At 44.3% G+C, this 26959-nt stretch overlaps 1 protein-coding gene across 5 annotated transcripts in view; it reads right to left on the minus strand.

The window, feature by feature from the left end:
* The window catches only part of ESYT2 (extended synaptotagmin 2), an 82290-nt gene that overhangs the window by 18504 nt on the left and 36827 nt on the right, over positions 1 to 26959 (minus strand). For 3 of the 5 annotated variants that reach the window (XM_060633527.3, XM_060633525.3, XM_060633531.3), the window contains 8 exons: positions 18887 to 18942; positions 13117 to 13237; positions 9227 to 9403; positions 8118 to 8200; positions 6649 to 6697; positions 5494 to 5583; positions 4731 to 4826; positions 2817 to 2918 (listed from right to left, as the gene is read on the minus strand). In XM_060633527.3, the coding sequence (XP_060489510.3) occupies positions 2817 to 2918; positions 4731 to 4826; positions 5494 to 5583; positions 6649 to 6697; positions 8118 to 8200; positions 9227 to 9403; positions 13117 to 13237; positions 18887 to 18942 (774 nt within the window). The remainder of the gene's footprint in view (positions 1 to 2816; positions 2919 to 4730; positions 4827 to 5493; positions 5584 to 6648; positions 6698 to 8117; positions 8201 to 9226; positions 9404 to 13116; positions 13238 to 18886; positions 18943 to 26959) is intronic. The other 2 variants (XM_060633530.3, XM_060633528.3) reach the window with 1 other exon arrangement.

Genomic DNA, 26959 nt, shown 5'->3' on the forward strand with positions numbered 1-26959 from the left:
ATAAAGGCCAGACCACTGCGGCGGCCTGTGGAGCTCTAAACACTGGACCCACCAGATGGGCCAGGTGAGGCTGGGAACCTCCGCCCTGACATGTGAGGACCGCCAACCCTCAGGTGTCACGGAAACCTCTGCTGAAGCTCACTTTGGGTAGGTGTGATGCACATCTCATTCTAACACGCACAACGAAAGCAAAAGTGAGGAGAGAGGCCGTGGTGTGGGTGGCAGAGCTAGAGAAGCGCTGTGAGATCGTGGGGGGCTGCGCAGGCTCGAAAGAGAGACGGGCCAGATCACATGGGGACACTGGGAGGGGGCCAGCGTCGGCCCGGACGTCACGGCACCTTCCAGCCTCGGGCTGCTCCCCACAACTGGAGGCAGTAATAACCTGCAGTGTAGCCGCCCAGACTTTTTAAAGATTTGTATTTTTACGTAATCCGACACCCGATGTGTGACTCGAACTCACAACCTTGAGATCAAGACTCACACACTCCACTGACTGAGCCAGCCAGGTACACCCCCTTTTTGTTTTTAAAGACCTTAAAGTAATGCCACCTGTACTTTTTACAAGTGAAATGGCACCTTGCATCATCACACCCAGTGATCTTGCTACTGTGTACCAAGTATCCAATTTTACGGATACCAAGGAGGCAACAGTGTGAACACTCATCTCAGATAAACCCCACGGACAGCTCTGTGAACTCACAAACCTGAAGTGGTAACAACCTCACTCTACACTAGCATGGGGTAGACAGGAGGGGTCACAAGGCAGAGTTCAAAGCCCAGCTCTGGTACTGACTAGCTGCGATCTTGGGTCTCTAACTTCTGTCCCTCACACTCTCTGTGCTGCCTCAGCTTCCTTATCTGAAAAGTGATGTGATGGGGAGATTAAACAGGGCGGACAGGGAGAGCCCTTGGAAGGTGTTCAGCAAATGCGTGTTACTATGTAAGTCCCAGGTTCCCAGGTTGGAAAGCTGGCCACTGGAAGCCAGAGAACACCCTCGGCGCTCCAGGGTGACATTCAGCTCCAAATCTGATCAAAACAGGAGGGCAAAGTGCCGACAGTCTGTATCGTCAAGAGACTGTTTCCACACGGGAGAAAGTCCTGTAGTGCCAAAGGTTCCCAGATGACGGTAATGCATGCATGGGGCTGCAAATTAAGTATCCTGAGTAGGTAGAAGGTACAAGACCAACGGGGCTGGCCTTTACCCGAAATACCAACAGTCTCAGCCTTTGGGGGAAAATTGAGAAAGCAATGATTTAACCTGACGATAAAATCCAATTTTCTTTAAAAAAGAAAAAAGGCAATCAAATCTGGTCAAATTAATCTCATAAAACACTGTGCTGATGCCTATGATTGAATCACTAAGCAGCACTACTGTATGATTTTGATAATGTGGGAGGGAAGTTGGTTTTGATAAGCTAGCAATGTCTTAGCTCAAGATCATAAAGCAATTAAAAAATCCTGACACAAGGTCAGAAATATTTCCCTTTAAAGAAAGCAATTACAGAATGAGAAAAGGTAACTTAGAAAAACCACTGCAGACTAACAGAGTTTATGCAGGAGGGTCACACTGTTGTCCACAGCAGCTTACAACCGTCACTAAGAAACACCCAAAATATAAAGTCATTTCATAACTCGAGAGTTATAGAGAATGTTTGCCAACACGTACCGGTGACCTCATCTTGACTTTGAAAACACCTCAAATAGCAACAAGCAAGGAGAGTGAGGAAGGAGACCACGGTTACCATTTCCTACCCACGTGACTCTCAACAGCTCACCTAACCCATCAGGGTCTCGATGTCCCTCACGGATAAAATGGGGCAAAATACCTATTATTCAACTTTTGCCCCACCCTTCTTTGATAAGAATACACTGAAAGTGCACGTGGAAACAGAAATGAAATCTCTTCGAGAACACAAAGCATTACTACCACTGTTAGATTCAAGGGCTGAAGAACTTTATGAATCTCACTAAGTTATTGAATTAAATCAGCCCAGAGAGAGTAACTTTCTAGACTAATGACTAAGCCATCGGTGACTTTCTTTGACCCTAAAGCAAGTAAAAACAACTGTCTGCTACAAGCACCAAGAACAGTAGTACCAGGAATCAGGGCCCCAGAGCAAGACCCCAGGAAACAGACGTAAGAAGATCAAAGTCAGCTTCCCAAATAAGTGGGTTAGAAATGCTCAGTTATCCTCTCCTGGATATTCTTTAAGTTCCTTAAAAGAAGCTGAATCATAAACTCAATGTATTTTGTTCTCCCTTAGGAGCTCTGGTTAAAAAGAGGAGAAGGCACGTTTCCAGGGCAACAGCTGGACATCCGTCTTCACTGACCATCCCCACAGGTACAGCTGGCACTTCAAGGAAGGCCAAGTTCTGACACTTCTGTGTTTCATCAGGAGGGAAAAGGAGATCTAAGGACGTTTTCTGAAAGCTTGCAAATAAACATTTACATCTCACATTGAGATGAACCCTCAGAAAATCGGCTTTAATTATTATGGTTTCATTTTCCCCTCAGAAGAATTTTTATCTTTATTTTTTTATGGGCCAGTAGCAGCTTAGGAATGTCAGGATTCTTCACGACTCACCAGATTTGTTCATCTCATCATCAGATGTAGTCACCAAAGTTGGTTACAGCAGTGTTACTTTTACAAAACAAGCACAAAAGAAACACACGCACAGTAACTGAAATCATGCAAGAAAATTAAAAAAGCATGCCACATCATTCCACCATTGAATAGATGGCATTAGAAGTTCCAGCCCACATTCTAGCAGTCTCCATTAAAACAAAAGGAAGAAAGAACACTGGAGAACTCACAAATAGTGCTCTATAGACTGAGGTAGTATTTTCACAAAACACTAGTCCCGACGCTCGCCTCTCTTTTAAGTAGCCACACCCAAAGTTTCCCTCGTAGATACTCTTAGGAGAGTGGAAACAGGAGGAGAAAGCAAAGAATGGTGGACCGCGGTCAGTGAACGCACAAGAAGCACTAATAAACAGGATTGCAAAAGGCAGAGTCAAAGCATCCCACAGAAACGCAGGAGAACCGGTGGGCAAACGCTGTCGTTTAACTTAAACACCCGAGAGGGCAGCGGTTTTGCAAAGATCCTTTGCCTCTGACACACAGAGCATACTTCATGCACAGAGTGCCATTTTAATAAAAGGTTAATAAATTCATTTTTGCTTTTGTTTTGCTTACGTGGTATTACTCAAATTTCAATTTAATGACAAAATACACACTTCGAAAGAGGCCTAATTCTTTCTTGCCAATTCACTTAATACTATTCTCCGTATCCTAAAATATATAACAAATTCACTTCCATCAGGCATTATAAAAGACTGTAAAACAAACATTACTGTGATTAAAAACCAAAAAGTTCTACTGTATGAGAAATTCTGCAGGAAGGTTAAATAACAACAAAACAACTTTCCCCAAATTGAGATCGTTAACGGAAAAAGTCAGAGTTTGAACTGGAAGACTGGCCAAAAGGTTAAGTAACATTTTAAGAAAAATTAAGAATTTATGAAGTTAAAATTAGTCAAGAAACCTTCACTGAAAGAAAGAGTACAGTTGCATATAATTACACAGTGTTCACTACATCTTCCCAGTATAAAAACAGATCAATTACATTTTGTCAAAAACCTTAACTAAAACACAGGGATGCACAAAGTACATTTACTTTGCTTTGAGCTAAGTGCAAGTAAAGTGCAATTTTCAGAGCTTGAAAGGCACTGGAGGAGAAGTGGGGTGTGCACTCCGTGGGCTTCCGCGGGGAGGTGAGACGAGGACAGTCTGACGTGAGACACTTGGATGCAAACTGTGAAGGGCAGTAAACACTCTGCTTTCTCGTCTGTCTCCACCACGTCGATGCCAACAAGGAGAGGACACAGGGAGACTACATGCAAATGCGCCGGGATGGATGAGCACTTATTACAGGCTTAGCAGGAAAACAGCCTGCAAACCTCAACAGAACTGGTCTGGTGTTTAACACAGTGAAAGAAGGCAGGAATGACCATCCGCTGGGTATGGGAACTGGCACTCAAAAAAAGTGATCAAAACAATGTAACATTTATATAATGATCACATTACCCTAAATAGTGGATTTAAAGTACGGTGGTGGAGGATCCCGTGAGACTTCACATGAACAGAACGGTGGGATTTTTCTTCCCCACAGCTGTGGTCATTACCTATAAAAGCTGCACTTCACAGTGTTTTCTAAGAGCAAACAGTTCTGATGCAAACAAGCAGGGACTCTCCCTCCGGGCCGTGGGAGCCAAGCGGGACAGGGCACCAGGGGCTCCAGCCAGCGCCTGTCCTACCAGGCTGCCCACCGGCCGTCCTGCCACGCCACAGCCAGAGTGGACTCTGGGGCCGTGGACAGAGCTGCTTTGTTTTATTCCCATGCCAGAGAAGACAAGGTCCATCCCTAGGGAACTCCATTTTAATAATTAGTGATTTTCTACGGAGTATCTTCTTCCCTAACTACCAGGCACATCCTTTTCTTATGTAATGGAGATTTCTTCATAAAGCATGTCAGAGTAAAGATAACTCTGAACATTCCGGACAATCAGTAAGATGCAGAAACATAAATTACACTCATGAAGCAAATACACACTGACCCCTCCCCTTTGCTGTTCTCCTGGGAGCAATACTGGTGACACGGTGTGGCTCAACACAAGATCTACTGCCAGAAAACGGGCACCCAAGGGAGCTCCCATGGCATTACCTACCGGAAGGTTCCTTGCTGAATCCAAATACAAGATCAGCAACGAAGAGGAAAGACCATCATTGGCTTGGTCTTTGTCAGCCCTGATGTCTGTCAGCACCTACAAGGAAAGGACAAAAAGCCTCAGCAGGTGTGTTTCCAGAAGATTTTAGAGTACTTCTACCTGATTATGTCTGTAATGCTCAAGAAAATAAGAAAGGTGGTGAAATAAACCACCCAATATATGCAACACAGAGAGAATGAAAACACTAAATATATTTTAATGACAATCTACACAAATCAGGGGCGACTGGGTGAGCAGTCGGTTGAGCCTCTGACTTTGGCTCAGGTCATGATCTCACGGCTTTTGAGTTCGAGCCCCGCGTCGGGCTCTGTGCCGACAGCTCAGAGCCTGAAGCCTGTTTCAGATTCTGTGTCTCCCTCTCCCTCTGCCCCTCCCCCACTCATGCTCTGTGTCTGTCTCAGAAACATAAAAAAAATTTAAAAAAAATCTACACAAATCAATTAAATAAAGCACAGGTGATCTGCGGCTCGCCAAACCCCCAAAGTAGATCAAGCACAAAACGTGAAGATCTCGTAAAGCAGGTGGGAAGGACCTATAAATCCTTCTTTTAAAACATTCCGGTACCTTTAATTTACCCCTGATGCAACTGTAGTGACTTAGAGCGCAATAATCAAAACCACTGCTGTAATTTTTGTAAGCCAAGTAGCCATGCAGTCTAGAGATTCTAATCTCAGCTGTCAGGGGAAACACTCCATCACGGCACCTTATCGAGGTTTGAAGCATTTGGCATCAACGTGAGCCACTCCAGTTTCAAGTGCAGCTTTCCTCTTGGGACCTCGTCCAGGGTGAACCACTGAAGAGAGAATGTGAACGTTCACAACAGCTCTCCTGAGTCAGACTTTCCAGTCAAGCAGTTTCCACAAGTGTTACGAGCCGCTCCCTGGGAGGCACTGACTGTTTCTGATTACTGCTGAGGGACGGAGTCCTGCCCGATCTCTAATGAGCTGACGACCCCAGAGAGCAGCCGCTGGAGCCTGGCCAGGGAGGGTGCTGAAGGCTTCACTAACATTACCTCACTGAACCCTAACAAAACCATGGTGGAGTAAACACTGTTTTCATCCCTAATGGACACACAAGGATTCCGACGTGCTCCAGTCCTGTCCAGCACCATAGGGCTTCTATGTATGGACCTGAATAGAATTTATGGGCCAAGAGATAATACAACATGGATACCAAACACTGAATTTCAATATCAAATTCACGTTTGTTTTTATTCACCACTATATACTTCTCAATAAAAGAGTATCCAGCTGTTCCAGCTTAAAGATCACAAAGCAATTAATCAAAGCTAGTCCCCAAATACTCGGCGTTAAGGGGCTGCCACAAGTGCACAGGAAGGAGAATGTGTTACTTTGGAACAGTGGATCTCAACATTTATTTGCTTCCTTATGTCCTGCTTGTCCCAATCACACCCATCTTTTAGAAGCCATCTCAACATTTTCCTCGCTTTTAACGCTTTTCATTCTGATGGCAATGTCCTGCTTGAAAGCAGTGTCTGCTTGTGAGTTCCCACTGCGTTTGTAGGCGGCGCTCATGTGACAATTTCTCCTCGACCGCACAGTCCTAGCTGTTATACCTCCAGCGCCTCGAAAGCCCACTTTTAGGAAGCTTCTCACAGGCCTCTGCCCTGACTCCCAGAGTGTCGTGCTTGTACTCGTGAATTTCTAACATATGCTGGCCTCTCAATACATACCATCTGACTGGGCTGTCAAACTTCTTTCTTTTCACTTTGCTAACACTGAAGGGCCTAAGTTCTCAGTGTTTGTGAAGTGACCGTTCGGTTCTCGGAACACAGTGGGGACGGGCAGCAGGTCTGTCACTGGCCGTGAAATGGAACAAGAACTCAGAGAAAACTTACTTCATCTAAAAGGCGCTCCTTTTCAACTTCAATAAGATCAATCATAAGACTATGGAAATAACAACACAACAACTTTAGAATATAGAAACATACTTCTTAACACTGAAATAACCTTAAACATTTGTCTACGAAAAAGTACACAGACATGCATCAAAATGCTAGAGTTTATCAACAGACAGACTTCGTTCGGAAGCTTCCTCAGGTTTATCTCAAAACTATGAAGGGAAGTAAGGGACAAGCGGGGGGTGAGTCTCTGGGAGGTCAGGACCCTCAGTCTGGCCAAGCCAGGATGACAGTTGTAAAAAATGTGGTCTTCCCTATAATGTAGCTATTTACAGAATATGAAAACGCCAAAAATGTGTGGAAATATTCAGCCTTCCTGTCCGACAAGCTTTCCTTTGGTGCTGCCGTCCGTCACTACAGCCTCCCCATCCTCACTCCTCAGCTCTGGACCATCAAGCATCTGGAGCCCCACAGAGGCCTCTGGCTCAGTCATCTCCCAGAGCCCCTTCTTCCCCTAAACACCCTGCTCTACGGCAAAGTGTGGCACTCCCCCCGGAAGCCAGAGATGACGAGGGTGGGAGAAGTCCGCTCCTATTTTCGCTCGTAAGCTACCCCTCCTCCTGCCCCTACCCCAGGTCAGACCCTCACAGCTCTTTCCTGGTCTATCACCATAGTCCCCAGTCTCAGTCCCCGCCACTCTAAGCCACACGGTGGCTCTACTAAAATGCAAAATTGATCTGTTTACTGCCCTGCTTACAATATTTCAGTCGCCCCTTGTTAAACCAGCTCAGGAATGAAGTCTGAAGTCACAGAATACACAGGTCCTTCTTGATGAGGCCAAGCCTGTCCAATGTCATCTATACCCGTATCTTGTTGGCCACAAGAAATTCAGCTAAATAATAAAGACTAGGTTTAGATGTATTTTTCTAAAAGCTCATTTCTTCAGCTGTACCGGTTTTCACTGTAAGCATACAAATCAGTATTTATTTTTCCAATGTGTAGGCACAATGTAAATTACTATCCCCCCTGCTCCCTAAAAAACTCGACAAACTGAAAACGTTTAAAACCTCATTTCTACACCCTAGAGGGGAGCTGCCTGTGCGGCGTGAAAGCCGGAGAGCTGCACTGGCCTTTGGGGCCACGCTCTGATGTGGTTTATGAGCACTTAAATGGGGCCGAGTACAACCACTGAAGTGAATTTCAAATTTTGTTTAGTTCTAATCAATTAATTTAAATAGCTACACACAGCTAGTGGTTGCTGTGATGGTCGTAGATCTAGAATTTTCCTTCTTATACTTAAATGCGAGAGAAATAAAACATACCTCAAGAAGTCTAAAGTGAAACAAATGTTGTATCTAAGAGCCACTTAACAATACACGTTATATACACATACACCTATTTTTCAAAGCTGCGGTAGTTTTAAGTGTGACTACTGGAAAGAGTGTTCTCCTCGCCTCAGGGTTTACCTTCCTAAGAAGTCATCCTTGTCCGGGTCTTCGTCAAAGAGCTCAATCTCTAATTCCTGTCCAGGATGTTCATAGACTAAAGCCTGAAAAAATAACGAGTGGTAGTTATCTTACATTTTTACTAACGTCGGCACCTGCTGAATATGAGGATTATGGTAAAGAGCACCGTACTAGTTTTCTCTTATTAAGTGGTTAAGCACTTACATTTTCTCATTGTCAAACCACATACGCTTCTCCGTGGGAGATCATTTTGAAACATCTGCCCACATAGTCTACTGTGTTTCCAGTTACCTGGGATTAGTCTCACCGAGTCAAGTTCCACCGCTCAGGAAGGAGGTCACAAGACAGCACCCACAAACAGAACAGGTTAGCACACCTTACTAGCCCTGAAGTGGCTGTGTTCAAGTCCTGTTCTTGGGGTAACTACTAGTGACCCAAGTACCACCACTCAGAGATTAAGCCATCCGGCAACAGCCCGGACCGGAAGGATGGGAAGCTGGTGACGTATAAGCCACACAACTGTTCCGAAGAACAATTCTGCAAAAATGTATCACTCCTTTACTCAAATTGTACTTCATGACGCAGCAATGACACCTTGACGAGCTTCTTTGGAGAAAACTTGGTCAAGTGAAGAAAAATATATTCCTATGACATTGTTACAACAGCGGTTCTAATGCTGGAATGAATAGTCAAGATCTCTTTTGGGTGAAGAAGTGAATGGCAATCACAAATCGGGTCCATCTGTATTTACTAACATGTAGAGATGTCCAGATGTATTAAATGAGAATTTACAAAATGATACATAATTAATCTCGTATTTGTATGTTTACATATGTTAACCACATAAAACATTTTTCACATGAAAAATATTCTGCCAATTACGTACTGCGATGGTTTCACGTCATCAAGGTTTAAAATTTATGTGTCGTTTATGTGTTGGCATGACAACAATATTGTGAGGAAGGGACGGAAAGGGGCAATTCTTTTTAAAGATGGGAAATTAAAGCAAAAAGGATTTAAATTACCCTCTACACCAACCGCACGCCTGTGTTAACAGGAGCGGACTCAGAATTTGGAGAAGCCAGGCGACACCACTGGGCACATCTTACCTCGTATACCTCGTTCCACTTCGGACTGAGGTTCTCTTTGATGACTTTGCTTTGGAAGATCTGGTTGCCGACTCGAATGATCCCATAGGGGTCCGACTTTCCCTTGACGAGTCCCTTAAGGTAAGTATCTTTCCCCTGAAGGTCCTGAGCTTCGATAAAATGTATCCTTAGGACACCCTGAGAGAAAAGGAGAACCCGTGGACTGTTCACTGGTTCACGTGACAGGGAACAACGCTGTGTACACTCACCGTCCTAAAAACAGGACGGAAGGGAACAAAACAAAGACCCTCTTGTCGTGCGGCAAAGCAGAAAGTAAACCTGGAGCACGCAGGTGGCAGCGCTGAGGAGAAACTAAAGCAGCACCAGATGACGGCACTGGAGTGGTACTATTTTCAGTCAGGAGACCAGACCAGGGAGAACGAGGTGGCAGTCGGTGGCCCCACGGTGACACTGTGCTCCAGGAGCCTGAGGAGCCCGAGTTACAGAGCCTTACGGGTCACCAACACAGCCCTATGGCTCGGTGCTACAGTAACTGGTAACTAACATAGGATGTCTCAGACGTGGTACTAAGCCCTTCATATGCAATGATTACTTCCAGTTTTAGAACAATCCTATGAAATACAGTCGGCCTTGGAACCACATAGGTTTGAACTGTGCAGATCCACTCAAACGTGCATTTTTTTTTTTTGAGAGAGAGAAAGAGGGTGCAAGTGAGCAAGGGGCAGAGAGAAAGGGAAAGAGAGAGGGAGGGAGGGAGGGGAAGAGGGAGAGAGAGAAAAGAGGGGCTCGAGCTCACCCAAAGCGGGACTGGAACTCACAGACTGTGAGATCATGACCACAGCCAAAATCAGATGCTTAACCAACTGAGCCACGAGGCACCCAGGATTTTTTTCACTAAATACAGTAAAATGCTATGAATGTATTTTCTTTTCCTTATAGTTTTCTTAGTAACACTTTCTTTTCTCTAGCTTACTTCATTATAAGAAAACAGAATAAAATACAAAGAACATATAAAATACGTGTTAAATGCTCATGTTATCAGTACGGTATCTGGTCAACAGCAGGCTGTTGGTGCAGTTCTGGGGGAGTCAGAAATCATGCCGACTTTCTGCACAGGGGTCGGTGCCCACACCCATGCTGTTCAAGGGTCAGCTGTATGTCATTAAATGTAGTTTACAGAGAAGAAACCGGAAGTTTGAAATACACATTTACTCACAGACTTTAAAAACAGTTTTCTTTTCCTAAAATGTTGTTTAATAGGTAAAATAAAAAATATCCATTCACACTTCTTTCAAGGCAAACAAGGGTGGTAAAGTTAACAAGGAGCAGCATTCTCCTCTCTTTAAACAACCCTTTTTTTTTTAATAGAATTTTTTTGAATGTTTATTTATTTTTGAGAGAGAGACAGAGAGAACGAGCAGGGGAGGGGCAGAGAGAGAGGGAGACGCAGAATCCGAAGCAGGCTCCAGGCTCCGAGCTGTCAGCACAGAGCCCAACGCGGGGCTCGAACCCATGAACCATGAGATCATGACCTGAGCCAAAGTCGGACGCTTCACTGACTGAGCCACCCAGGCGCCCCTTAAACAAACGCTTTTAAAATCCCTGGGCAATATTCCTGACCCCATCAGCTAAGAAGACATGCATTTTTACAGATAAATACACTTTTAAAACTTAGAGAATTTTCTGTTTACATTTTCCTGTGTGTAAAGTTTAGAAACTCTGGCAACATGTTTAAGCAGTGCTGGCTCTTAAGCCCAAGGTTAAGGAAGGCTGGCTTTGGGCGCGGCTTCAGTACTCACCGTGCTCAGAGAATAAAAAGTATAAGACACAAAGGAGCATGAGGATTTCTACATGGAAAAGAATTCTTGCATTTTCAGAGATGAAAACCGTAAATTAAAGAAAAATGACATTTCTCATATGTAGTGTTCCATTAAACCTGAATGCCCATGTTAGAACTAGTTTGGGCACCAATTAGCTGGGGTGTTGGTACTTTTAAAAAATATAAGAAAGCTGGGGCGCCTGGGTGGCGCAGTCGGTTAAGCGTCCGACTTCAGCCAGGTCACGATCTCGCGGTCCGTGAGTTCGAGCCCCGCGTCAGGCTCTGGGCTGATGGCTCGGAGCCTGGAGCCTGTTTCCGATTCTGTGTCTCCCTCTCTCTCTGCCCCTCCCCCGTTCATGCTCTGTCTCTCTCTGTCCCAAAAAATAAATAAAAAACGTTGAAAAAAAAAATTTAAAAAATATAAGAAAGCTTATAGGTGTTTGAGGATTTGTGCACTGTTACAGAGATCCAGCTTAACTACAAAAATGTAACAAACATCAGGGAAAGGCTGTCTCCGTCCACTTCAGGAAGAACACTGAACACAACACCTCCACTGAAAGAGGACCAATCCCACACCTTCTGTTGAGTAAAATCAACTTGGGGTGCCTGGGCGGCTCAGTCAAGTGTCTGACTTTGGTTCAGGTCACGATCTCACAGTTCTGGGTTCGAGCCCCGCATCGGGCTCTGTGCTGACAGCTCGGAGCCTGGAGCCTGCTTCAGATTGTGTCTCCCTCTCTCTCTGCCCCTCCCCTGCTCGTGTTCTGGGTCTCTCTCTCTCTCAAAAATAAGTAAACATTAAAAAAAAAAAAAATCAGCTGTCCTGTGTGCATCAGTATCACACTCATTACAGACAGGAGTGCAGACAGACTACACGGGTGGGGGTAAGGACCAAGCAGGAAAAGCTCTGTGAAAATTAATTAAAGGAAACCTTTAGAATGGGGTCGGGAGGCCAGCACCGGGGGGGCTCAGGCACCACCACTGCACTGTCCACTGCAGACCCGACGGGAAGAGATGCACCTTGCACGTGATACTATTTTGCCAGCCCGGCAGGAGGAAGGGAGGTCTCCTTCTGCCCTGGCGACAGCTCAGCTCATGAGCCGCCACCACACTTCGGGCTCCCAGTTCACCCCAATGGGCTTTTAGGTTATAGCGGCCCCTCCCGGCTCCCCCTTTCGTCTGTGAAAGAGCCTCCTCTCCCTGTTCTGCAGAATCACCTGTGGTTTTGCCACAGCTTAATTGTCCCAGGCTGCAATTCTCTGCCGTTCCGGAAGAAACCCATTTTTGCTGGTAAAATTACTGGGGGTTTTACCTTTAAGATTAACAGTTCTCACTAACCTGTGAGGGCCTATCCACTCCAAGCACGTGTCTGACCATTAGAGGGAATTCTAGGTCCTTGACCGGCAAGTTCTCAGTTGTGGGATGAGGCTGCTTAGTCTACTCAAATGAAGGTGACTCCAATATCTGTGACCTAACTCTGTGCTAGGCACCATCCCCAATTTATAGTTGAAGAAACGAGGTCCACACATGCCAAGTAATATACCCCAAGACCAAAGCTGCTATTAAGCCCGAGGGCTGTGCTCTGAGACCCAGGCCTGCCTTCCCATTTCATCCAGGGCAGTTGGTAACAGCAGCACTGCTTCTGCCACGTTAACTTACTCAAGGATTCGAGATGACCATATTCTCATCTCTGAGAGAAAACGTGTACCAGTCATTACACAAAGTTCCCATCGCGTACTAAGCTCTTAGATTCTGTTATTACAAATAGTATATGCTTTCTGAGATGACAAGTAAGTTGTCACAGCTGTCCTTTAGGACTTGCAGAATAGCATTTGCAGGATTAAATCCCTATAAGCACCTTGGATGTTCACGGCTGAGGATTAAGAATTGCCCTGAAGTTTCTGTGATGTACCTTAGCCAATCCCTCAAGAACTGTGACAGGCCAAACTATCACATCCAGATCCATGTGGCAAGGTCACTGCTAAGAGAACCACAGCAAGTTACAACACCCAAATATGCGATAGGCCGTCCCATATCTACACCTAAGTGCTAACAGGGGCGCAGGCATACTTACCTTTGGTATAGGAAACCGCAACTGTGCTATTTGAACTTCACTGACAAGAGGAACGGTGATCCGATTGGGAAGCACCAGATAGTTTGATATTATATCCAGAATGATGGTATCTGACAGACCACTATTAGGAGGGCAATAAAAAAGAACAACTATCAGGCACATCAATAGTAGGTCTTGCCTTTAATAGCAAACTTAAGCACAAACATGATCTAATATCCCATTTACAGGGTTGGAGTTGTCGAATTTCTCCAAAACAGTATTTAAAACAAGCATTTTAAGGCAGTAGCTGTGATATGGCTATGGTGACCATTATGTGGGATGTATATGTGTATGTACACAAACACGCACACACACACACACACGTGTGTGTGTGTGTGTGTGCGTGTGCATGTATAGTTGAGATATATAGTTGAGTAGAGCTGAAAACACAAGGTAATATATTCTGGCTACATTTCATAATATTCTAAATGTTTCATACATTCTATGTAACTTTATCATTGACCTAATACTAAGATACATTAAATTTTTTTTTAGCATATTTCAAATATCCACAAAAGTGCAGAGAATACCATAACAAACATCCATCTACTCATTCCATGTTTCTAACATTAAATTTCTCTCTCATTATATGTCCATAGGTCCCAATGAAGTAGAAGAATTTACAGTTTCTTCTCTTCACACTGTATTTGGGTACTCACCACTGTAATAATTTTGAATTAACTACTGCCCAGAGAACTCAGTAATATGTATAAAGCTGTGGAGGATAAAGAAACAAATGTACTTTTGATATATTTTTGCCTACTCTTTGGGATAAATTTGAGAATTAAGCAGTATGTATGTGACAACATTTTTGAAAGCGCATGTAAATGAAGTTGCATTGCTATGGAAGAACACCTTTAACCAGAACTGAAAAGTTTTTAAGAGAGTTTTACTTCTTGCGAGGACTTTTCAGATGTTACGATTATTAACATAAATGTGTAAAGTAACCGTACATATAAAAACAACCACTGGGACAGAGTGGAAGTCACTGTTGTTCGGTGAGTAATAAAAACTGAATGTTCACTGCAAGCTGGGCATCCAAATACAACGACGAGGCACAGGGCTTACCTTACTTAGAACGTTTCCATTCATGATGGAAAAAGGACTGAAAACCCACAACCCCACAGACAACACGGACAACAACTCTCTGAAAAGGTCGGCTAATCAGACGTTAACACGCCACAGAGACTCAGAGGGTTTCAGGCGGCAGACACCGGATACGTGTTTGCTACGCAGCGGTGTGAGGCGGTCCTCGGGGCTTGGATGCCGGAGCACTTCTTACTTCAGGCATCCCCCGCCCCCTCCAAAATACTGGTTTTGTTTCTACTGAGAAAAATCTGCTGAAGCAGAGAGCCCTTTGATGACGACTGGCTTTCAAGAATCCCCTAGCTGCTATGGTGGCAGGACGACTGCTCACCAGCCGCCCAGCTGTGCAGACTCCGGCCCAGCACCCAGGAAAGCAGCAGAAGGCCCACCCTGGTGCCTCACCCCTGCTCTCCTTTCTATCCCCCAGTGCACATGTCCAGGCTCTTCCAGAATTTCCCGAGCTGCGGTGCTGCTCCCGGCTGCCCCTCTGCTTGTCCCGGCTGCTGTCACAATCTTGTCACACTGGAAGGGCTTCCTATCGTGTCCAGTCCTCTTTGTCCTTTGGAACTGCTGCCTCTTTACCTCACTTTTGTTTCTATCCTAATTCTCATTCCTTAGGATCCCTGTATGGCTCTTCGTTGGAACATGTGGGGATAGTCAAAATATAAGCTAAAGCGCAGCAATTCAAGCATTATTATCTTATGATACCTTTTGTTTTCATAATCAATGAATACAGCATGTAGAGGTTCATTTTATAATGCTCAAGGCGAGATTTCATTATATTAGGTTCAAAGTTACTATTTACTTTTATAACATAAAATACAAAATATTATATAAATACAAAATACAAATACAGAATGTTGTATATTATATAAATTTTACAGAATTATGTATAAGTTATATATATTATATATGAATACACAATTTTACTTAAAAAGATGTTTTTATATATTCCTTTTATACCATAGCTTTTTTTTTTTTTTTTTTTTTGAGAGAGAGCATGTGAAAGGAAGAAAGGGGCAAAGGGAGGGAGAGAGAGAATCTTAAGTAGGCTCCATGCCCAGCACGGTGCCCGATGTGGGGCTCAATACCACGATTCTGGGATATGACCTGAGCCAAAATCAAGAGTTGGACGCTCAACTGACTGAACCACCCAGGTGTCCCATGGCTTTGTTTCTGAATGGTATTTCCCTCTATACTTCTAATATACATGAGTATATATTTTTAATGATAAATGTATTTCTCTAAATACTAAGTATAAGTATGTATTTTGTGTGTCTCGTGCATAAAATTCTATACATAAAATAGTTAAAGCTATTACTATATGAAGAGAACCTATCTACATATAAAGTCATTAATTAGGAGTGCCTGGGTGGTTCAATCATTTTGAGTGTCCAACGCTTGATTTTGGCTCTGGTCATGATCCCAGGGTTGTGGGATCGGGACCCACGTCAGGCTCTACGCTGAGCGTGCAGCCTACACAGGATTCACTCTCCCTCTGCCCCTCTCCCCCACTCATGCTCTCTGACAAAAAGAAAAAAAAATCATTAAATAAAATGGAGTATATGTATATATGTATCTCAATGTGTACAGACATGTGTGTGATACAGATCTCCCTTTTTATTTTTTATTAAGTATTTTTTTAATGTTTATTTTTGAGAGAGAGAGAGAGAGAGAGAGAGAGAGAGAGAGAGAGAGAGACACCATGCACCAGCAGGGGAGGGGCAGAGAGAGAGGAAGACACAGAACCCTAAGCAGGCTCCAGGCTCTGAGCTGTTAGCACAGAGCGTGATACGGGGCTTGAACTCACGAACCATGAGACCATGGCCTGAGCTGAAGTCAGATGCTCAACCAACTGAGCCATCCAGGCACCTCTTATTTTTTAGTAGGCTCTACACCCAACATGGGGCTTGAACTCACAACCCCAAGATCAAGAATCATGCTCTACTGACTGAGCCAGCCAGGTGCGCCTGTATCTCTCTTTTAAATAAATGATTTGGGACTGACTTGCCCCAGCTGCAGGCTTGCCAAGGCAAAACACGCCCTCTGGCTCACCCTGTAAGGCAACTAATATGATGCTATTTACAGGGTAGCTGCTTTGGACAAGGCTGTGTTTATTTCAGCCCTCCCATGATATACAAAGGAGAACACATTTTCCACACTAAATGGCAACAGCGATCTGTTGTTTTGCTGGCTGCCTAGCATCTGTCCGCCCGGATGAGAGGTCTGGGGCAGGTTCTTCCGTTGCTTGCCCCCAGCCCCTCACCCTGGTCCTCTCTTCCTCCTTTGGGAGCAGGCAGAAGACCTGGTCATCAGAATCACAGGATCTGTCCAAGGATGGGTGGACAAACAGAAATCAGCCCTGGAACTCGTGCTGGAACCAGCGGAAGGTTCTTTTTAGACTGAAGTTGCTAAGCATGAAGAACAGAGGAGCTGCGACTTCATAGCAAGAGCCTGCCTGATAACAAACCCATGCAGAGAACAGCAGAGTCAAGATTGGGACAGAGAGCGCTTAGGGCATCATTTGGACACCAACACCTGCCTGACTTCATCCACACAATGCTCCAGCCTGCCCAGCGACAGGGGCTGGGAATGAGCCACTGGAAGTGGAGCTCCACGACAGGAGTGTGGCTGTTCTGTTCATAGCTACACTCCAGCACTAACAACAGTGGCTGGCTCATGGCAGGCACTCAATACTTACTGGTTGGATACATGAACAAGTTGTCTTAAAAAACAGTATTTATTTACTCATTTGCTTTATTTTTTAAGCTTTATTTATTTAAGCAATCTCTACACCCAATGTGGGGCTCGAACTCACAACCCCGAGATCCACAGTCACATGTTTCTCTGACAGCCAGCCAGGTGCCCCCTACTCATTTATTTACTTTTTTATTTAAGACCACTTGAGTTGGCTTTGCTGCTTGCAAACAAGAATCCTAATGAATACTTCAAGAACTCTTAAAGTTGTCTGTTCTTTGCAAAGATCTTTTAAAGTAACAGTATTTTCTAGATCCATAAAACCACAGTACCTAAAAAAAGATTTTTATTATTAGGACTCACTTTATTATTATTTTTTTTAAATGTTTACTTATTTTTGAGAGAGAGCAGAGAGACAGAGACAGAGCACAAGCAAGGGAGGGGCAGAGAGAGAGGGAGACACAGAATCCAAAGCAGCTCCAGGTTCCGAGCTGTCAGGACAGAGCCCGACGCAGGGCTCGAACTCACAAGCCGTGAGATCATGACCTAAGCCGATGTCAGACTCAACCGACTGAGCCACCCAGGTGCCCCACTATGCCTCACTTTATTAAAGTCCTAACTTTTCCCTGATAATGAAACAAAATAAAGTTCTTTCCAATTACCATTTTAGGGGCATAAACAAACACACAGGAATAGAAAAAAAATTTTAATTTCTGAGTTATTTTAGAAAAAAAAAACACATTAAAACGTTATCTACCAGGAACATATGTAACTGTAACCAATCAGTGATATAGTGCAACCCTAAAATACAAAAGTAAATAGCAAAGGCAGGATTCTAGAACCTTCTGCTTGGCAACAACAGGTTTGCCACAAACAGCTGCCTTCCATTAGATAAGACAGATGGCTGTGACCCAATGAGGAAGTCTTCATTTCCCTCACAGCAGGAATGTGCCCTTCACAGTTTCATAAGCTTGTTTTAGGCAAATTCCCTCATGTTTATAAAAAAATTTTTTTAATGTTTATTTCTGAGACAGAGAGAGACAGAGCATGAGTGGGGGAGGGGCAGAGAGAGAGGGAGACACAGAATCTGAAGTGGGTTCCAGGCTCTGAGCTGTCAGCGCAGAGCCAGATGTGGGGCTCGAACCCATGAACTGTGAGATCATGACCTGAGCTAAAGTTGGATGCTTAACCGACTGAGCCACCCAGGTGCCCCAAATTCCCTCATGTTTTAAATATGAGACTGCTACAGAATAACGAAGGACTCCCAGGGACACAAGGCAGAAACTCCAGGTTTCTCAGCTCTCACACCCAGGCCAGTGCCTACACCTGCCTTCCGGGAGGGGATGCTGGAGGAACGGAAGGCAGCAGCACAGCCTGAAAACAACCCAGAAGGCTAGTTTTATAATATATACTCATTTTTGAAGTTTCCTTTATTTTTCTGGGAAAATAATAAAAACCAAATTTAAAAATTAACTTACAAGTTATTAAAAGGCTGCTACTTTTCTAAAACACCAACACTTGGGGACTTGGGGCACCTGGCTGGCTCAGTTGGTAGAGCATGTGACTCTTAATCTCAGGGTCATGAGTTCAAGCTCCACTTTGGACATGGAGCCTACTTAAAAAAAAAAAAAAAAAAAGTAAAAAAATAAAAAAAAACAAACCTACCAAAGCTGGAAAGATGCCTCATGATGAGTAAAAAGTAAAATGAAGGGTGAAGGACCCAGTCTAACACTCTCACCCACTCCCCTTTCACTCACTTGGTCCCCATGCCTCAGACGCAGGTCTCAGGAATCTGAGTCTCTTCACCTGAGTCACATGTGAGAGCCTACGAAAAGGCTCAGAGTCTGCCTTGGACACAGGCCTTACCCGTTCTGTGTTATTCCCATGACACTAGAACTGCACATTATATCATAAAGAAGCTAACCATAGGCCATGACATCATACTTACTTTAATCCAGGGATATCGAGAAGATTAGTCAGTCCTGTCCAATTAATTTCTATCAGCTGTTTTAAAAAAGAAAGGGCAAAAATATTAAGTATCCAGATTATTTCCAATTATCAAATCATACAGGTGTCTTTATAAACAAAATGAGGTAGTACGTAATACTGTCCTACACCTTACCTTGCTTTTTGCTTGGGAAAAATCAAAGCCACTGTCCTTTATTGGTACCTGGAGAACCATCTCTTTTTTTGTTTTGCTTTTAGATAATATCAGTTTCCTCCAGTAAAATCGAATAATAATTTATATAACTTTCCTATTGATGAGCACTTAGAGTATTTATAATTTCTCTTTTATTATAAGTTATGATTCAGTGAAAATCTTACATACGTGTTCTTATAGCATATGTAGACTAGCATGTAAAACGTGAAAGTTTTGGTCAAAGATATACACTCATTTTTTAAAAAATTTTGATTTTATTTTACTTTAAATTCCTTTATTTAAAAAAATTTTTAAGTTTATTTTGAGAAAGAGAGGGAGCACGAGCAGGGGAAGGGCAGAGAGAGAGAGAGAGAGAGAAAATCCCAAGCAGGATCTGTGTTGTCAGCGCAGAGCCCGATGTGGGGCTCAATCCCACGAGTCGTGAGATCATGACCTAAACTGAAATTAAGAATCAGATGCTTAACTGAGCCACCCAGGTGCCCCAAAGATTTTTATTTTTTAAAAATAACCTCCATAGCCAATGTGGGGCTTGAACTCACATCCCGCAAATCAAGAGTCGCACACCCCACTGACTGAGCCAGCCAGGTGCCCCCATATGTTCATTTTTTGTTGATAGATGCTACCCAGTTGCCCTAAAGAAAAAAATGCTGTACTGATTTAAATTCCTGCCCAAAATGTATAAAATGTTCTTTCTTTTTACCCTCATCAAAAACCGACAGTAAAAGTCAGTCCACCTGGTAGTTAAAAAAATGGTACTTTATCACTGTTTCAATTTGCATTTTCCTGATATTAGCGGAACACGTTCTATCCATTCATTACTTGTATCTTATTTTGCTCATTTCTCTAGTGGGTATTTGGGTATTTAGTTAGAATAATTCTTACATAGTTGGCTAAGATAAGATTCCATTCAGGGGCGCCTGGTAGTTCAGTTAAGCTTCTGACTTCAGCTCAGGTCATGATCTCACAGTTTGTGGGTTCGAGCCCCACGTCGGGCTCTGTGCTGACAGCTCAGAGCCTGGAGCCTGCTTTGGATTCTGTGTCGCCCCCTCTCTCTCTCTGCCCCTCTCCCTCTCATGCTTTCTCTCTCTCAAAAGTAAAATAAAAACATTAAAAAAAAAAAAAAGATTCCGGGGGCGTCTGGGTGGCTCAGTCGGTTAAGCGTCTGACTTTGGCTCAGGTCATGATCTCACGGTCCGTGAGTTCGAGCCCCGCGTCAGGCTCTGTGCTGACCGCTCGGAGCCTGGAGCCTGTTTTGGATTCTGTGTCTCCCTCTCTTTCTGACCCTCCTCCATTCATGCTCTGTCTCTGTCTGAAAAATAAATAAACGTTAAAAAAAAAAAAAAAAAAAAAAAAAAAAGATTCCGTTTAGTGGATATAGACAGGTTAAAAAAAAAAAGCTTGATTAGAAACACTGACTTGTGCTTTATATTTGTGGAAGAAATACTATAAGAAATGGCATGATCTCAATTACCCATATAGCTGCAGCAATAAAACTTCTCAAATCCCTTTGGGAAGTGGATAGTTATAAACAAGTATGAACCAGAAGAGTCAAAAGTTTGTTTCGGACAGACCAAAACTTAAAAAAATTTAAGAAGCACTGAAAAACTATTTTTCAGAGTAAGAGAAATGAAATACAAATTTATTGCAACTACCAATATAAACTCATGCTGGCGCCTCCCCCATCCATCCCCTCATACTGGGTGCCCATCCCCCACCGAAAGAACAGGTGCAGAAGCAAATGGCAGTGGGGCAACGGGCAGTGGCCAGCGCCCTGATCATGACCTCTAAACACATTTTCCAAGGGATTCTGAAGAAACAGCTGATTCCAGACTAATGAGCCTGGGGCATGTTGTTCAATCAGAAAGCTTGGGAAACATCCAAAGATTAATGGGTCCCCTGGAAGCGACGTTAAAACTAGAGATTATAGAGGCGCCTGGGTGGCACAGTCAGTTGACATCAGACTTCCGTTCAGGTCATGATCTCGCAGTTTGTGGGTTCGAGTCCCACGCTGGGCCCTGTGTTGACAGCTTGGAGCCTGCTTGGGTTTCTGTGTCTCCCTCTCTCTCTCTGCCCCTCCCCCGCTCATGCTCTGTCTCTCTCTCAAAAACAAATAAACATTAAAAAATATTTAAAAAAAAACTAGACATTACAAAACATCAGGTGACAGACGGCTTATTCTCATGACCCCTGTCAAAATGATGAGATGGGGGCGCCTGGGTGGCTTAGTCGGTTAAGCGGCCGACTTCGGCTCAGGTCATGATCTCGCGGTCCGTGAGTTCGAGCCCCGCATCGGGCTCTGTGCTACCAGCTCAGAGCCTGGAGCCTGTTTCAGATTCTGTGTCGCCCTCTCTCTGACCCTCCCTGTTCATGCTCTGTCTCTCCCTGTCTCAAAAATAAATAAAACGTTAAAAAAAAAAACCAACAAACCATGAGATGCATTTAAATGTTACTCAAGCTCAGAGAAACAAAACACCAGGGAGGCAGGAACAGGATTCACGAAGGGCAGGATTCAGCTGGGTTTGAGAAGGGATGTGAATGCAAGAGACAAGCCCCCAGGAAAGGGGCCCTTTCAAGGGCCTGAAGGATGGGCTGTCATATCCCTGAACACAGGGGAGATAAGGACAGGAAGAGCCCAGAGCCACAGAGGAGGAAGGAATAAGAGAGGGGAGGGAGAACTTTTGTGTGAGAAAATGAGCACGTGACTTGTGAGTGATGTGTAAAAATGAGTGTTATCAGAGGGGCGCCTGGGTGGCTCAGTCAGTTAAGCGTCTGACTTCAGCTCAGGTCATGATCTCGCGGTGAGTTCGAGCCCTGCGTCGGGATCTGTGCTGACAGCTCAGAGCCTGAAGCCTGTTTCAGATTCTGTGTCTCTCTCTCTCTGCCCCTCCTCTGCTTACACTCTGTCTCTCTCAAGAAAAAATAAACATTAAAAAGAATTTTTTTTAAATGAGTGTACCAGAGAATAAGTGTGTAAGAGAATTAACGCCTGTGTGAGAACAAGTGTATGTGCGAACATGGGAGCATATGAGAATATGTGTATGTGTAAGAATGAGTGTGAGAGAACAAGTGCATGAGAATGAATGTACATATGTGAGAGAACTCTCTCATGTGAGAGTGTGAACACGTGAGAATGCGTGTGTAAGAACAAGCATGAGAACGAGCACATGTGTGAGAATGAATGGACACGAGAACAAGTGAGTGTGAATGCATGTGTGAGAATGTGTGTATAAGAACAAGTGTGAGAAAGAGTAAGCATGTTTGAGAACATGTAGGAATGAGCATGAGAATGAGTGTGAAAATGAGTGTACATGAGACCAAGTGTAAGTGTGAATGCGAATGTGAGAACAACACATGTGAGAATGAACATACATGAGAACAAGTGAGTGTGAACACACGTTTGAGACCATGTGTAAGAATGAGCATGTGGGGAGAAGTGTACATGAGAACGAGTGCAAGGTAACGAGCATGTGAGAGAACGAGTGTGTGAGAACGTGTACATGTGAACAAGTGTGAGTGTGAAGGCACGTGTGAGAACGTGAGCGTGTGTCGGAATGAGCATGTGTGAGAACGTGTGTGTGAGAACAAGTGTGAGCGTGAACGCACGTGTGAGTGTGAGGGCTGAGAAGGCAGCCACGAGAGGGCCGGGACCCAGGTCGTGGCCCCCGCCCCGCCCCGCCCCGCCCCTGCCCTGGGACGACTAAGCTCTCTGGGAGAAATTCAAGAGCCAGTGGGACAGATTTCCCAATCACCCTCTTGGGCTGCTGTCACTCTTCTAGGAGAAACGGGATCAGTGACGTGGTTCCAGTTCCACTGGAACGACACAAACCAATCTGCTTATGTCATGAAAACCACAGACATGCCTTTCTCCTCTCTGCTTTTCCAGAAATGCATGGGCTGATGGATGCGGTAAAACATACAGTCAACTGATTTCACACTTACTACATGCCAGTGTTCTAGGTGCACTAAGTTGTACAGTACAGACCACGAATCATCTGGGAAGCCTGATAAAATACAGACTGGTGCCTCCCGCCCCTCTCCAGAGTTTTTCAGTTAGTCAGTTTTCACTGATGGTCAAGTCAAGAATGTTCTCCTTATTTTGTTACTCCTGGGACTTCCAGATTCCCCGAGGTGATGCTCTTTCCAGGATGTCGAAAACTGCAAAGAGCATCACTGTTGAATGTGCCAGACAGCTGAGGTGACAGGGCCACCAGCCCTTCCTTTTGGGAGACTCCGAGAGTGGCTGAGGTACCACAGGGCAACTGAGAGGTTCCAGCTAGATCCTGACCGTTAAAGGCCAGTTCAGGTGAGCCAGAGTAAATCCAGACACGGGGCATCTGCAACCCACTTGTGGGCAGAGCAGTGCCTGTGTGCTGCAGAGACTGGGGAGAGCGTCTCTTGCAGGGGTGAGGCCACGGAGGAAGCGGCTGCTTCAGGAGACACAAACGCCACCTTCCGCTGTAAGGAAGAGAAGCCACTGGGAGGAGGGACACACAGCTGAAGGCTCACTGCAGCTGGGGGGCGAGAAGAAAACACGCGCTGTGTCTTGAGGAGCACAGGACACCATCCCAGGCCCTGACCATCAGACCCTGTACTGCTGGAGGTAGGTGTGCGCACTCACTCCTGCGTAAGATCCAGCAAAGACGCGCATGAGAAGGCGAGATCACTCGAAAGAGGGCCAGCCCCAAGACTCAGGACAGATGAGGGCAATGGGGAGCTCCCTCATCCCAACTACTGGGGGTAGGGCTAGACTATCCAAAACAACGAAAGGTATCAAAGCAGAGATCCAAGAAGACACTCGGAGAACACCCGCCAGGACAAATACCCTCAAAGCTCCCAAGTGACTTGATGTGTGCTCTAAGTCTGGGACCCTCTCCTGTCCGGTGGACTCTAGTGGGCATGCCTGCCCAGCCCTTCCTTTCCACACAGGGCTGCAGGAATTGGCTTCCAGGAGCCTGATTCATACACTGCAACGTTCCTCCTCCCAGCTGGGCCAGGGGTCTGTATCTGACCCAGAAGGAACAGGGAAGGGGAGCCAGGAAGGGGAGCACTGCCTCTTGAGTATACTGGCAGCCTTGTTTCTGGCCTGTGGACGGGAGGGCCCGAGGAAGGTGGTCTCGGAGGGGAGAGAGCATGCAGCAAAGGCCTAACAGGCACGGATGAGAGTCACAAAGGCTTTCAAGCTCTGCATTCCAGTAGGTTTTGAGAGAGACAAATACACACTAATTTCACTTAAATAAAGGCTTTCCTTTTTTCCCCTCCTTCGATTAAGGGATCTCAGTTGCTGGAGTTGTAGCTAACAGGACTCAAGTTCTTCTCACAATCACTTTTACTAAAAGGAAGATGTTATTTCCATTTTTACAGATGGCGAAATACAATCTGTGGTTCAAAGACTCAGGAAGTATGTATGCTGTCTGCTAGCTGGGAGGACCCTCTTAGGATAAACGCATTCTCAGCACGCCCCAGATCATCTCCTAGATTTACTCTAGGCTAATCCGTACCCCAGGGAAAGAAAGAACTGAGGACACCAAAGGGACCCTATGCGCGTGTGCCTGAGGAAATTACAACAACAGTCGTGTCAGTGTGAGTGGCCAGCTCCCAGGACACGGGTCAGGGGGAGACACTGGCTTGTTCCAGCCCTTACCAGAACCTTCACTTAAGTTATCGTGTTTACCAAACCTTGACTTCTGCTGTTAAGACCCACCCGAATGCTAAACCTGTGTGTAGGAAAATATTTGATTTCGTAAAAATCTGAGGACTTCCTATGCACCAGGCACCTACTGGCATTTAATCTTGTGAGGCAGTAGTTCCCATGTTACAGATGGGGACACACCCACTGACGTTTCATCTCCACATTACAGATGGGGAAACCTGGGCTTACAGAGGTGAAACAAACCATGCAAAGCACACGGTCAGAAGAGGAAGACCAGGTGCGGAAGACTAGGCCGGAGGACACCCGAGTCTGTCACTTAACCTTCACTTCACTGTGAACTTACACTTCACTGTGCTCCAAAAAAGTTGGTCACTTTAGAAACTTTTAGTTCTTTTTTTAAGCAGGTAGCACACCAACAAAACTAAACAAATCAACAAGAACAAAAATGTGCAAAGGTTTCATAAGAGTCTCTGGCATTGTACTTTTATATCATCTGCTTAGCCAATCCCCCCCAATCTTTCTAGCTGTATTTTTCCTTGGGGTGACAAGGAGTTACTTGGCAGCTAGCAGTGAGTTCTGTACTCATATTTTCCAGTTGAAAATAACTGAAAAAAAAAAATCCCTTCTCTCCAAAGCATATGTTTGGAGACTTTACTTGCCATATAAGGAAATGAATGATTCTGAACTTTTCACAGACTCCTCCATTTCTGACACTAAGATTTTGTTTGGAGGTTATATTACAACGTTATTTTTAAAGTTAATAACCCTATGAAAGATCCAACCTAAGGAAGAGTAAGTGCTAAGTTTTGAGGGAGATTTAAAGATTTGGATTTCATTGTTTTCTGAACTGAAAAAAGGTCTTTCTTTTAATTGTTAAAAATTTCCTGTAAATTAAAAATACTTTGCCATCTGCTAAAGATTAGTTTTTTTATATTCATTAATGAAGAAAGTTTCTTACACATAAAGGCTTTTAAATAACTGGTATGTAGAAAAAGCGCCATGAATTGTAAATCTTGTATAGAATTCTTCATTTCTTAAAATTTTAAGAAATTGAATTTTAAGAGATTCCTTAATGCCTTTTTAACTTCACTGCGTTTTGTGTAGTAAAATACGTTAAAAATAAGCCCATTATTTAAGCGATAAAAAGCAAATCAGAACAGCAATTTTAGCAGCAACTTAAAGTAAAGACACTTAACTCTTGTGTTTTTACATACAGAAAAAATACCACTTGTAGTCCAGTCTAAATAAACCTGTATTTTAAAAACCCAACAACAATAATTTGCATTAAGTTATTTAAATCGAATTATAAAAATTAACGTTTCCGTTTTAAACTATACACGATGTTAATGGTACCTCCAGAAAGGACTCACAAAGGTAACAAAAGTGGCATATCATGGAAAGATATTTGAGAAACAGATCAATGCACCCATCAGACATTTACTGAACTGTATGGAGACAGATGGGGCTGTGGCTTTGAAAGAGTTAACAAGAAGTGTGCCAGAATTCACAGGGCAGTCCGGCATCAAAGGAACACGGGGAAAGCTGACCACCTGTGTCTCTGGAAAGGACACACAGGGATGAAGACAGTGTTCTGGGAGAAGGAAAAGACAACAGGAGGCAGTGAGAGACAATGGGGTTGGTACTATTTGGATTATGATTCTGCCCTGAGGCCGGAAACTGGGATGCTCACCAGGGGCAGTGCCAGCAAAGGAGGCTGGAGAGAGACCCCACCTCTACCATGAGGACTGTGAGGGAGAGATGCTCCCTAGTGGGTCAGCCTGCACCCTGGGAAGATACCCCAGTGGTGAAGTCTAGGGAAGACGGGGCCAAGACAGGAAGCCAGTCAGAGGCTGCAGGAACCCAGGTAAGGAGGAGCCTTATAGGTAAGGACCGCCCAGGTGAGGGGGAGGAGCCTTAGAAGTCAAAGGGAGGGGAAGAGGGAGTCTTTTTTTAAATTAAGTTATTTATCTTGAGAGAGAGAGAAAGCAGGGAGGAGCAGAGGGGGAGAGAGAAAATCCCAACCAGGCTCCAGGCTCAGTGCAGAGTCTGCTTTGGGTCCTCGGTCCCCACCTCCCAAAACTAAACAAACCTTTAAAAATAAATAAATAAATAAATAAATAAATACATACATACATACATACTACATAAAAAGTCTATTTTCGAATTTTCTGTAACAAACATTATTTTATAATCAGGAAAAAAGCTGTCTA

This window comes from Panthera onca, chromosome A2 (genome assembly GCF_046562875.1).
Source record: "Panthera onca isolate mPanOnc1 chromosome A2, mPanOnc1 haplotype 2, whole genome shotgun sequence".
NCBI lineage: Eukaryota > Metazoa > Chordata > Mammalia > Carnivora > Felidae > Panthera > Panthera onca.